Source organism: Maniola hyperantus, chromosome 9, assembly GCF_902806685.2.
Source record: "Maniola hyperantus chromosome 9, iAphHyp1.2, whole genome shotgun sequence".
NCBI lineage: Eukaryota > Metazoa > Arthropoda > Insecta > Lepidoptera > Nymphalidae > Maniola > Maniola hyperantus.
The window spans coordinates 731,513-746,217 of NC_048544.1; the positions used below are offsets into that span (position 1 = coordinate 731,513).

Below are 14,705 nucleotides of genomic sequence, written 5' to 3' on the forward strand. Positions count from 1 at the left end.
TGAGTAATCGGGGAACATACATAAAAAAAAAAAAAAAAAAGATTCCGACGAATTGAGAACCTCCTCCTTTTTTTGAAGTCGGTTAAAAATACGACTGTAATACGGAACCCTCGGCGTGCAAGCCTGACTCGCAACTGGCCGGTTTTTATAGTTAGCAGAAAAAATCAAAATATTTGAATAAACTTACTTGGAGTGGTAGGCTTGAAGCGGCCGGGCCTATTCTGGTCCAAGATCAAGGATCCTTCGGAGTAAGGCGGCACTATGGTTTCCCTCTGAATCGTCTGCTCTCCAATCGGGGGTAGATACCCAGGGGCAGCGGTAGAGGTTACCGGGGGAGGTAGGTAGGTGGGCTTAGCGGTCACGATAGGCCTTGGGGTAGGCACGAAGGTAGGTGTGGGCAATACGGTAGAGGGTACAATGTTAGTTCCACTGTTGGTATTGTCTACAGGGGGTAGGTAGGGGATGCCAGGCTTGAGGACGGTGCCAACCGCGCCAGGTCTGTAAATGCCAGCCGCTTCGCTGCCAGCGGAGAAGGAGTCAGTGCCAACGAAGTTTGACTGGCTTGTTGATTTGTATCCCGTGCCGAATCTTGTTGCCGGGGCGACCGTTGAAATACCTAGACAAAAATAAATTCATATAAATATAATTACGTATGATATTTGTAACAGTATGGTATAACAATATTGTAAATTGATCACTTGAAAAGAGCAACCGCCGAGTTTCTTGCTGGTTCTTCTCGGTAGGAACGGCATTCCGAACCAGTGGTAAATTAAACTAGTTGACGATTCAAAAGCACTTGTAAAAGTTTACTTGAATAAAAATATATTCTATTCTATTCTAGCGACTATAAGTTCCGCAAATTGCTAATGCGCGTGACGCCATGTTAGTGACGTCAGCACTAGACTGAAGTTTCGAGCAGATGGTATATTTTTATTTCGGCTACCGTAAAAATGACGTCATTTCGATGACAATGAGACATGGTTCCAGCGCAATAGCAATTTGCGGGACTTATACTGAAAAATATTAATAAAAATTAGATTCGTGGTTGAACGTTGTATAATACTAATATTATGATGAAAACATTCGAATCTTTTTGAAGTAAAATTTTATTAGATGAGGCTTGAGAGTTACAACGATCACGCAGTCTTCCGATCCGAATCCGTGAAAATACGGATATAAAAAATATCTTACAAAATAAAAAGGAACGTATTTTCACGGACTCGGATCGGGTGAGTGCGTTACCGCCGTAACGCGAATGTTACTTCTAACCGTATTTTAAATGGCTGCCAAACAGAACAGCTCTTTTGAGGCTGCCATCTTTTACCAAAGTATTTTAAATTGGGTGTCAAGGAGTTAGTCTATGCTTTAGGTGCCTTCTATATTTAAAATTGCCACCAAACAGAACAGCTGTTTTGAGGCCGCCATCTTTTATCGAAGTGTTCTAAAGAACCAATTAGTTAGCGTCTTTTTGTTGCTCTATTTTTAATTACTACGACTCATTTTCAAAAATTCTAATATGACCTAGATGGATGACGGGTCCGTGGTCGGTGGTCCCACCGATCTATCCCACTGGTGGGTCTACGGCATACCATCAGTTCGCGAGAGGTCCGTATTCCCAACACTAGTAATATTTTTTTCAACGTAAAGGCGGCCTGTGTTGTAACCGTTTTAACTTTTAACACAGTAATTTTAACCAAAGCATTAAGTACAATGATAAGTACCTACAGTACGAGGCCGAAAGTGGTGAACATTGGCCTTTAGACATTTCCTCTTTGTAGAGCATTGTCTCTGTCACTCATACTCATATAATGACGTTTTGTCCGGCTTCAAAGACAGAGACGGTGCTCTACAGATCTGCTTCTAAAGATCATCACTTTTGGCCGCGCACGTACTGTACAGATGAGTCAATAAATTTGTGGGAACAACATTCAACACTTTTTTTATAGACGCAGGTGCAAAAATAGATTTTGAGTGATGTAAGCACCTCGGTTCCCTCCGAAAGCAGCAGTCGATCCATAACCCTTAGCTGCAAGGCTTGAGCCGTATAGGCCTGATGCTGAAGAGCCTAAGTTAGTTCCGCTGCCGAATTGGGTAATTCCCTTACCGACGGAAGCTCCGAGGGTCGAACCGTATCCTGAACCTGTTAGGATAACATCATCATGAGACCTTGAGGTTTCTTTTTTAGTCAGTGCTTTAAGAATAAAGACTTCGAACAGTGGGTGTTGCAAGCTTTTTGGAAAAAATAATAAGCTCTAAAGAGGAAGAAGAAAGACGAAGACTGAAACAAGATAAGTAGAAATATACTATAGACAGTAATGTTGCCATGTTTAGGATGAAATGAAGGCACACGGCCAACAGGGAGACAGAAGAGGTTTTACCTGGATCTTTGGGTGTCCGTCAGGATTTCCCTTTCTGTATAAATTATTTAAAAAAAGTGCGTGATACCGGCGATGATAAACGGATTCGAAACATGGTCGCTAACTATGGACCTCATAAGAATGCTCAGAATTACTCAGCAGATGATGGGGAGTGCTATGCTTGGAGTTTCTCTACGAGATCAAATTAGGAATGAGGAAATCCGTAGGTGAATCAGAGTAACCGGCATAGCTCAACGGTTGAGAAGCTAAAGGGCGATAGGCAGTGCACATTGAAAAAACGATAGACATTGAGGTCCCATGATGCTAGAATGTTGACCTCACACCAGCTGCGTGATTGCGGTACAATGACAGCATTTGACAGCTACAATGTCACGATCGCAATCACCTCTGATTGGTTGATGCTCGCTCACTATTGGCTACAATGCATTGTCGCAACAAGGATAGCACAAATTCAGCCAATCACAACAATTGAGATTGTAATAATGATTGATGCAGGTTTTACGAAATCGCCCTACTGAAATCGCAGTGTTGGAAGATCCCCCACTAGGTGGACAGACGACATCAAACGAGTCGCAGGTAGCCGCTGGTAGCGGTGGTGCAAGACCGTGGCGTGTAGAACTCTCTACAAGAGACCTATGTCCAGCTGTGGAAGTTATCAATACATGTTGATGTGAGAAATTTAAAATCAATGTACTCACCAAAGCCACTTGCCGTTGTGCCCTTTCCAAAGTTTGATTGGGCTCCATAGGAAGATCCTTTTTGGGCGTTGAAAGCGTTGGATCCTTGGGCAGCGAACGAGGATCCTACTCCGAGATTACCAGGGAGCCTGGTGGATAGGGTGGCCACCTCGATCCTGCAGCACACCTCGGTAAGAAGGTTGCAGTATTGTTTCTGTAACAAAAGAGAATTCTTTTACTTCTATGTTTATGCGAGCAAACGAGCAGGCGGGCCATCTGTACTAACTTTAAGGGTATCTGGCGAGGGGTGTCTAAGTGTCAAAGTATAAGTCTAAGTATAAACATCCATGTCCCACGACGACCTCCTAGATTTCCTGTAAATAATAACTTTTTGCCCCATTTTTCCAAAAGTAATCTAGGAAAATTTGCCCTATTAAATTGATTAATGAACGCATACACTGACATTGATATCTTCCACGATACTCTAATTAAATTTAAGAAAAAATTGTACAGCATGAATGAGCTGACGTTGTCGTAATCTTTAATTTTTAATTTGTTATCTTTAATTTGACTCTAATTTAATTTCATTTCATTTTTGTGTAATAAGTAACTAATTTATTAACTAAGCAATTGTATATATTAATTAAGCTGTAGATAATAGTTGTATTAATTAAAAGTTTGCAAAAGTTTGTAATGTCAAAATTTGAACCGGAGACCTTCGTAATGCTGTATATGATGACTAGCTTATGCCCGCGACTTCGTCCGCGTGGACTACACAAATTTCAACCCCCCATTTTACCCCCTTAGGGGTTGAATTTTCAAAAATCCTTTCTTAGCGGATGCTTACGTCATAATATCTATCTGCATGCCAAATTTCAGCCCGATCCGTCCAGTAGTTTGAGCTGCGCGTTGATAGATCAGTCAGTCAGTCAGTCACCTTTTCCTTTTATATATTTATATTATTACACCAAAAAAACTTTTATATACTAAGATTGTAGTAACACTGGAATTGTTTGTGACCTGTTTTTAATGTTTGTGAATGTTGTTACAATTTATCCTCGACATATCTAATAAAATAAAATAAAAAATAAAATAAATAAAATAAGTGTCTGGCAATGTAGTGATTTCTAATACTTCCGAAGAAGTTGAAAAAAATCTCTCTCTATTCGGTAGTAAAATACTCAGGAGAATTATATATTACTAGCTGACCCGCCCCGGCTTCGCTCGGGCGGAATTTCAAGGAATAGAGGAGGGGGTTGAATTTCCAAAAATCCTGAAACACGTATTTCTTCATTTGTGACCGACAACCCAAATACCAATTTTCATGCAAGTAATTTGAAAAATGACGGACTTTCATACAAACTTTTATCCCCTATTCAACCCACTTAGGGGTGGAATTTCGAAAAATCCTTTCTTAGTGGATACCTACTCTTTACATAGAACACTCCCTCAAAATTTCATGTCTCTAGAACCAGCGGTTTAGGCTGTGCGTTGATATATATGTCAGTCAGTCAGTCAGTCAGGACTTCGTATTTTATATATATAGATGACACTAGCTTATGCTCCCGACTTCGTCCGCGTGGACTACACAAATTTCGAACGCCTATTGCACCCCCTTAGGAGTTGAATTTTCAAAAACCCTTTCTTAGCGGATGTCTAAGGCATAATAGCTATATGCATGTTAAGTTTCAGCCCGATCCGTCCAGTAGTTTGAGCTGTGCGTTGATAGATCAGTCAGTCAGTCAGTCAGTCAGTCACCTTTTCCTTTTATATATTTAGAAGATGACAGACATGAGTAGACATCTATGTACTTGGTAGACATTAAAGTAAGTAAACTTTAGCAAAATCCATCTTCGTTCAAAAGTTGTCTCGTTAAGTCCTGCTATTTACTGACCTATGCAAATATCAGCGACAGACACACATTATAACGCGATTAGTTAATTTATATTGACGTACCCTTTGATTTCATAGATAAATTCAATAAACGATAGATAAATCCATAAATGGCAGCCATTTATAGATCAAATAGACCGCGTGGGATTTGCATGAACATACTTTAATAAGTTGGTACATCCTCAATGTTGTTACTTCAACGAAGTCTATTTTTTAACCGACTTCAAAAAAGAAGGAGGTTCTCAATTCGATTGTGTTTTTTTTTATGTTTGCTACGCGATTACTCTGTCAAATATGAACCGATTTTGATGATTCTTTTTTTGTTTTGTGGGACATACTTCAGAGGTGATCCCATTTTAGTTTGGTGAAGGTTTGATGAATATCTTCACTTAGGGGCACGGCTAAACTTCTAAATTCGATAGTATACCTAGATGGGGGTCGTCCAATACTGCGTCTTCCGGTGCGAGGTCGCCATTCCAGCACCGTGGGACCCCAATGTCTATCGGTTTTACGAACTATGTGCCCTGCCCATTGCCACTTCAGCTTCGCAACCCCTTGAGCTATGTCGGTTACTCTAGTTCTTCTACGGATCTCCTCATTTCAGATTTGATCACGTAGAGAAACTTCAAGCATAGCTCTCTCCATCGCCCGCTGAGTGACTCTGAGCTTTCTTATGAGGCCTATAGTCAGCGACCATGTCTCGGATCCATATGTCATCACTGGCAACTTCATAAAATATTATAATGCATGCAAATCCGGGGAACTGGGAAACACAGTCTGCCGTCCAAGCCGATAACAATCACACAGGCTTATGGTAATTTTTGCGAAACAAATTGATTACGATTATTCATCGCTACAGTCTTGGGGACATTACCTACTTTCTCTATCATTATACTCTCAGCGTTTCCCACCTCTTCGTAAAATGTATCCTACCCATCGCCATCGCCTCAGAAGGTCATTATTAGCTACTTTTTTTTAAAAATAGAGATAGCGAGCAAACGAGCAGGTGGGTCATCTGATGTTAAGTGATTACCGCCGCCCATGAACATTTGCAGCGCCAGAGAAACCGCAGAGGCGTTGCCGGCCTTTCAGGAATTTGTTGGTCCGCCCCTTGAATAACCCCATGTTGTAATCTAAAGGGATTAGGGAACTATTACAGGGATTATAGAGGCGATAGGACACGCAAAGTGTGTTTTACGTCTCTGCGGTGTTCCAGGCTTTCCAACGAGCCGGTTAGTTTCACTTATTATAATTTAATGCAAATCATTGATCCGTGTAGTATGTCAAAAGGTATCATTATTAGAGATGGCAGTTTTAAAATTAAAGTGCGTATGTAAATTCGAGGATTGCAATATACTAGACATTTGCCAACGGTTTTAAGATCATGTAAATCGGTCGTGACTTGAGGATTTTATTGGTGAAAGACGCACATACATAGTCTTGGCCTACATTCCGTTTGCAATCTTCGGCCTAGCATTTAACCTATAATTAATATTTATACTTAATCCTTGGGACTCTCATATTGCAAGTCAATGTGTTAACTTTATAAAAAAATTGATGTTTAAAACATCGTTTATCTCACTTTTGTAAAAGAGTTGTGATTTGTCACTTATCAACTGAAAAACCGAATTTACCTACTACCACAGAATATATAGTACTAACGTACTATTATATATATCTTACTGTCGCCCATTCGTTCGTAGATAATACATTAATTATAAATTTTATTTCCCACATTAATACATACGGTGTGCAAATGAAAAATTCTGCAGAATCAATTAAATCATTAATTAGATATCACGTTTTCATGATACACAACGTTTTCCAAGCACTTAAGCAATTAAAATCGTAATTATCTGATTTTCTTTTTCGAGTTCCTTGCACAGAATTAAAACTTGACTAAGTAGGTATTTTTTTTTGCAAAATTGGGTATTTGACTACATCAAAAATAAACTATTTCTCAGTGATTATTAAATAGAGGGTTTTCCAAAATACGTAAAATCCACGTCCTTTGTTGGTTTTAAGTGTAATAACCATTTTAAATTATCGATTAAACTAAAAAAGCACGTCAAATGATTGTGACGTCACACACCGGTATTTCATAGAATCTCGCATACTAAGCGCGCGTTTTGACGTTTGATAAAAAGTTACTGATTTGACTAGTTGTCAAATACCGTATTAGGCAGATCTCTGAGAATAAGTTCTTGCCACTAACTAGTTTAAAAAACTTAGGTAAACTCAAGCCATCGCTGTTTATATGGGCTGATCTTAAAAGTACTTCATCGTTATCATCATCTAAACCATTCGTTGGCCCACTACCTCAGGTCTTAGGGTATATACCTATAGCTCATAGTCCACCATGCTGGCCAAATGGAAAACTCTTAGGTATGCAGATTTCCTCACAATGTTTTCCTTTACCGTTAAACGTTTTATTTGCATTATAATTTTACTAGCTTATGCTCGCAACTTCGTCCGCATGGACTACGTAAATATCAACTCCCTATTTTTCTCTCCTAGGGATGAATTTTCAAAAATCCCTTCTCAGCGGATGCCTACGTCATAATAGCTATCTGCATGCCAAATTTCAGCCCGATCCGTCCAGTAGTTTCAGCAGTGCGTTGATAGATCAGACAGATTCTGTGGTTACGGACAAAAAGTGGTAAATTAAAACTACCTGACTATTCATAAGCACTTGTAAAAAGTTTACATGACTAAAAAAACATTCTATTCTATTCTATTCTAAGGGTTTGGAATATTTTGGAATATTAATATACTTAATATATTAGAGCCTCAATAGCTCAACCGGTATAGGAGTGGACTGAAAACCGAAAGGTCGACGGTTCAAACCCCGCCCGTTGCACTATTATCGTACCTACTCCTAGCACAAGCCTGACGCTTAGTTGGAGAGGAAAGGGGAATATTAGTCATTTAATATGGCTAATATTCTTTAAATATATATATATATATTTATATATATATATATATTTAAAGAATATTAGCCATATTAAATGATATATATATATATATATATATATATATTATTAATAACTTTACCTAGTGATATGAAACACGAGATTCATTAAAACAATTACTTTGCAAGTTCACGTTATGTAACTAACGAACAACAAAAACTCAAATAACTGACTCAATTCACAATCATTCTTATACAAAAAATGTTTCAAGAAAATTGTACAATGTACAATGAACGGATTCCCACGGCGTATAATTTAAATAATTATTGTTTGTATAATTCTAGTTAGCATCTCAAAATAACTTTTATGTCTCACGTAAAGGATTATGTTGACTGTTTACCTAGTCCTATGTTATGATTACCTACTATAATGAATATGCCTTCTTCAACGTCGATATCAGATGTTTAATTCAATACACTCGTAAATACTTATGAGATAACTCATTGAAACACCATGTAATACTTCTTTAACACATTTATGCTTATTGAAACACATGAAATACTTCTTTTACATTTTTATCACCACTTACAACAATACTTCACACTTTTTGAGATTACCTCCCAGCTCTAAAGCTCCCCACGAATTAATCTTAGAAAAACGCCATTTATGCCGACCAAACGTCACGTTTCTTTTTTTCTTTCATTCCACACAGAAAAATGCAAAGTGTATGCCATTGGTCTGAATCGAAAACAACCCACCAATAACAGCCTCTTTGAAATTTCATCCAATGAGATTATTCCTAAATCATACTGCAGTTGTAAAAAGTATGTGATTTGGCTCAAACGATAAATTATTATTTGAAAATCATGACACTACTAGTGATGTGACTGTCATATTTTGGACATGTTGTATAGAAGCAGGCGTTACTTTGCGGAAGTCCATGATATACTGTAATAACTGATTTGTGCTTGTGCACTCATGTTCTTATTTACTTTTTAGTTAACCGAGGGAGAGGGCTGGCTATCCTTAACACAGATCTAAAAATCTAGCTAGGTTAGCCAGTTCTTGATCTTGTACCATTTTTAATATTGTATATGTCAACAAGCACGCAAATTTGTTCAAGATCAAATCAATGTATGTGTGTAATCTAGATGATTGAAAAATAAACGTTTTATTTATTTATTTATTTATTTATTTATAGAATGAATCAAAAGCTTAATTTGCTGTAATCCGCTGAAACAGGTCGAATCTGTATGGTGCAACATGCAGCATGTGAAATGCACCGCCCGCCCTCCCACTGCAAAATTTGCAAATTGTGCATTTTAAGGTCTACATCTCCTGAGGATGTTCCGGTGTCGGGGCGAAACGTGCGTCGAGTGTGTTTTGGGATTTGTGTGATGCTGCGTGATAGTGGTGTGTATTGCTTGCCGAGTGACTGCTTTTCCTGCATGGTTAGCAGTGGGAGGGCGGGCGGTGCATTTCGCATGCTGCATGTTGTATCATACAGATTCGACCTGTTTCAGTGGATTACAGCAAATTAAGCTTTTGGTTCTATTGTATATTTTGGACACTCGCGGATGCTAATGCGAATGCGAATATGCAAATATCCGCGAATGCGAATATTCATTACATCACTATTACCTACACTATTTTGTCAGAGCAAAAATTTCCAAAAAATAAGTAGGTATAGGTACCTACAATGAAAATGTTATTTTTCTTAGATCGAACTATCAGCTTGATTAACCCACGGCCGGCTCACTAAAAAGCTCGGGTCTCCTCTTTCCATGAGAAGGCTTTGATCATAGTCCATCACGTAAGCCATTGGGGATTGGCAGACTTCACACACCTCTGAGAACATTGTGGAGAACGCTAAGGCATGCAAGTTTCCTCACGATGTTTTCCTTCACCGCTAAAGTAAAAAATATTTATTAAAATAAAACATAACTCTGAAAAGTTAGAGGTGCGTGCCCGGTTTCGAACCCCCGACCCTTCGACTCCCTGATGCAACGTTTTTTTTTAAATAGAGATAACGAGCAGGCGGGTCACCTGATGTTAAGTGATTACCGCCGCCCATGAACATTTGCAGCACTAGAGGAACCGCCGATGCGTTGCCGGCCTTTTAGGAATTTGTTGGTCCTCCCCTTGAATAACCCCATGTTGTATGTAGTCTAGTGGGAACACCGCCGAAAAGAGTTGGTTCCACAGTTTGCACGTGCGTGGAAAGAAGGATCTGGCACAGCGGACGGTCGAAGTGCACCAGACACCCAGTTGGTGAGGTGGCGTTCTCAATGTATCCGGTCTATACCCTATCTACATAGTAAAATAATAATAGGTACCCAGGTTCCTGCCTGTATTCTAGAATGAGTTAGCATTTATAGTTGAATAGCATAGGTGTTTTAACACTTAAAAGGCAGTTAAAGTGTTAGACTTTAGTATTTAGTAATGCTTGACAAAGGATTTATAGGTGTTCAATAAATTATGCAGGGTACGGATAGCAAAAAAATATAAAAATAAGTATTTAAAAAAAATTATCTGTATAACTTTTATGCACAGTTGAAGTAAAAATAAATGCGCGCGGTATTCCATTTTTGAAAATAAGTTGACAAAAGATAGTATCTTATGTAGGTCAGTAAGCTTTTCCTTTTATTTTAACTAAAAAAGAAAAGCTGACTGGCTGACTGACTGACTGATCTATCAACGCACAGCTCAAACTACTGGACGGATCGGGCTGAAATTTGGCATGCTTAATTTAGCTTAATGACGTAGATATCCGCTAAGGAAGGATTTTTAAAATTCAACCTCTAAGGGGGTAAAATAGGGGTTTAAAATTTGTGTAGTCCATGCGGACGAAGTTGTGAGCATAAGCTTGTATATCATATATGTATTTAAATATGCTTAAACTCTGTTTACTTAATTAATTGCGAAAATGGCAACATTCAAGTGTCTACTAAATCATGTCATAATAATGTAATAGTTAGCTATCGTGGTTTCAGATTATACCCGTTAAGGTACGACACATTAAGATCTATTATTCGATTATGATGTATTCATCTTGGAAGTAGCGTCAGCAAAACAACAAAAATTAACTAAATTCATAGAAGTTTAGATTTTACCAGCACAATTTTTGACGGAAAAATGCATAAATACAATAATTACTGTGTATTGCAATGGATAAAGTTTAAAACTAAAATCTCTTTGATTTCACGTTTATTTCTAGCGTCATTCACATTCATCATCAATGGCGGCTCCTAAGTTACCAACTAGATGTTCAACATTCGCAAAATATGAATCGAATGACTCGGACCTGGGCGCGTTTGGAACCCACGTAGCTTTAGTTTTAAGTTTACGTATAACCTTATTGAACCTTACTGCAAACCCTTACACTTGATTTTTGAATGTGGAAGTACTAACTTGGGATCTTTTAGAATATTCTAAATATATAAAAGGAAAAGGTGACTGGCTGACTGACTGATCTATCAACGCACAGCCGAAACTACTGGACGGATCGGGCTGAAATTCGGCATGCAGATAGCTATTATGACGTAGGCATCCGCTAAGAAAGGATCTTCGAAAATTCAACCCCTAAGGGGGTGCAATAGGGGTTTGAAATTTGTGTAGTCCACGCGGACGAAGTCGCGAGTATAAGATGGTTTTATCTAATTAGTAAACTTTTATGGCTTTTAGCCCTTAGCCGGCCGGTTAGACTATACTATGGTACCCAATTTGAATAAATAATTTGATTTTGATGTTTAATAAATAAACGAGCTTGCTTATGTCGTGTGCCTTAGGACACCTCACTACTTTTTGCAAGAATCACGAAACATAACTATGTGTACGAAACAAATCTTTTTCCTACTTTGTACTCGAACTAGCGACTGTCTGCTTCTTTACTGTTAAAAAAAAGAAGGGATAATTATTTTTTCTGTCAACGGTACTCGGTGCGGGGTACTGATTGCGCCACGCACGTCCTCAGTGTTACTTTTAAGAGGAACCCGAGTGCCCAAACCCGTTTGTCGCGGCGGGTCACGCATCGAGCATTCTTGCTAAAAACAATGAAATAATACTTACTTATCCACTTTATTGGAATTTAATATGCTATTTAGGTAGATAGGTTTTTTTTAAAGTTGAAAAAGGTTGAAGGGGCAATGGGCATTGCACATACGTAGTTCCGAAAACCGGCCAAGTGCGTGGCGGGCCACGCGCAGTGTAGGGTTCCGTAGTCACAATCCTCGAAAAACAGATATAACTCCTTTACCTGTGAACCCTACTTAGCCATGATAGTTTTCCTTTAAAATTGATAATATATACTACTGCTCTGAATTTTTTCACGTTCCTATATACTACCATTTGGCTGATAGAGGGGGAATTTTTATTAGTCAAGTGTCCCCCACACTTGACTAATAAAAATTAGCACTTTAAAACATCATATTTTACAAACGGATCTAGAAATCGAAAAATGATGTTCCCACACCCACAGTATTTTTAAAATACCTATTTAACAACACCCCACACTATGGGGTAGACGAGAAAAAAAATTCATCCCCACTTTACATGTAGGGGAGCTACCCTAAAAAAATATTTTTCAAAATTTTATTTCACCACTTTGTCGGCGTGATAGATATTTATACCCATGCCAAATTACAGATTTCTAGCATTAATAGTCTCTGAGATTAACCGAGGACAGACGGACATGGCGAAACTATATGGGTTCCTTGTTTACTACGGAACCCTAAAAAATGGTGTTTGGTGCCATATCATAGTCGCATTAAAAAAAATTATAGCCATTCTCACACTCACAATGTGCCAGTCGGGATGATGTAAGGATTCTAACGATACACGATTTGGCATGCCCCTTTCTTATAAAGTTACTTGGATTTTAGGAAATTCTATGGTTCCTAATGCTGAAATTTAGTATTTCACGCTAATTATAATTATGATCAGTCATTTGTTCCAAAGCCAACCGGTATGTAAATGTTCGTCTATGTTGACTATTAATGTCAACATTTAATGCTTATCTTCCAATGGTTTGAGCATCATACTTAAATCGATGATAGCTGTATCTATTAAATTTAATCACTTCACTAGGTAGTAGATAGGTAGGTACTGAGAGTTTTAGATGTGAATACCATCATTTTGAAATGAAATGTTATGCGAATTAACATGTAAGTAGGTACCTAGACTTTGAAAAAAAAAAAACCGGCCAAGTGCGAGTCAGGCTCGCGCAATGAGGGTTCCGTACTACAGTCGTATTTTTTCGACATTTTGCACGATAATTCAAAAACTATGATGCATATAAATAAATAAAAATCTATTTTAGAATGTACAGGTGAAGACCTTTCATATGATACCCCACTTGATATTATAGTCACTCACTTTGAAAGTTGAAAATACTAATTATTAGTTCATGACCACAATTTAATTTTTTTTGTGTGATCTAACCCTGAATTCACGGTTTTTAGATTTTTCTCCAAATGTCAGCTATAAGATCTACCTACGTTTCATGATTCTAGGTCAACGGGAAGTACCATGTAGGTTTCTTGACAGACAGACAGACAACAAAGTAATCCTATAAGGGTTCCGTTTTTCCTTTTGAGGTACGGAATCCTAAAAACAGTGAACAAAAATTCCATTTTTAAAATTAATCGGCAAAAGATTTTTTATCATAATACTAGCTGTCCCGGCGAACTTCGTACCGCCTAACAGTCGATTCTTTTTCAGGCAATTTTTTAAATTTTTCTCTCCGTTAAAACCATCCTCGTACTTCAAGGAATAAAATAAAAAGAAATCGGTTCAGCCGTTCTCGAGATTTGCGATCAGCAACACATTCAGTGATTCATTTTTTGTATATAAAGATATAGATTAGATTTATTTATTTGCTTTCATATATTATTAGGTACCTTCAAAGTACCCTAAGTAAGAAATAGATTTCTTAGCCTATCGCATTAATATCATAAATGGGAAAGTAACTGATTTTGACGAAATTTGGTATTGAGATAGCTTACATGCCAGGGAAGGACATAAAGGCATATTTTGGTTCCGGAAAATTAAAGAGTTTCCCACGGGATTTTGAGAAAATCTAAATCTGCAAGGATGAAGTTTTAAGGCCGGCAACGCATCGGCGGCTCCTCTGGTGCTGCAAATGTTCATGGGCGGCGGTAATCACTTAACATCAGGTGACCTGCCTGGTCGTTTGCTCGCTATATCTATTTAAAAAAAAAAGTTGTGGGCGTGGTCATATAGCTATAGAAAAGTAACAAAATTGATCCAATTAGGATTCGAAACTAGGACCTCCGGTTTAAAAGGCCACAGAGCAGAGAGGTCGATAATAATAGACCTAACTCGTTAGTCTCAGTATTGTAGTATTATAAATGGCTTTTACGAACAGACGCACAGACAGATGGACAACCATTTATGTAAATGCCAAGGCTAAACCTAAACAGGATGCCGCTTTTGGTAGGTATAGTATGTAAGTAATTTAGATAGTTCGATAACGAAAAACTTACGTTTTGAGATAAGCTATATAATCTTATAGGCATCTGGCATCCCTAATTAGTTTTTTTATATGCCTACACAATATATAAAAATGACTACACAAATTTCGAACCCCTATTTCACCCCCTTAGGGGTTGAATTTTCAAAATCCTTTCTTAGCAGATGCCTACGTCATAATAGCTATCTGTATACGAAATTTCAACCCGATCTGACCAGTTGTTTGAGCTGTGAGTTGATAGATCAGTCAGTCACCTTTTCTTTTTAAGTATAATAATATATTTAGATTAGCTTATTCCCGCGACTTCGTCCGCGTGGACTACACAAATTTCGAACCCCTATTTTACCCCCTTTGG

General features: G+C 38.1%; 1 protein-coding gene across 3 annotated transcripts in view; it reads right to left on the bottom strand.

The window, feature by feature from the left end:
* Positions 1 to 14,705, bottom strand: part of LOC117985484 (fibroin heavy chain-like) — an 80,026-nt gene that overhangs the window by 38,877 nt on the left and 26,444 nt on the right. For 2 of the 3 annotated variants that reach the window (XM_069500819.1, XM_069500820.1), the window contains exons 3-5: positions 3,077 to 3,269; positions 1,985 to 2,140; positions 188 to 616 (exon numbers count right to left, since the gene is read on the bottom strand). In XM_069500819.1, the coding sequence (XP_069356920.1) occupies positions 188 to 616; positions 1,985 to 2,140; positions 3,077 to 3,269 (778 nt within the window). The remainder of the gene's footprint in view (positions 1 to 187; positions 617 to 1,984; positions 2,141 to 3,076; positions 3,270 to 14,705) is intronic. The other variant, XM_069500821.1, reaches the window with a different exon arrangement.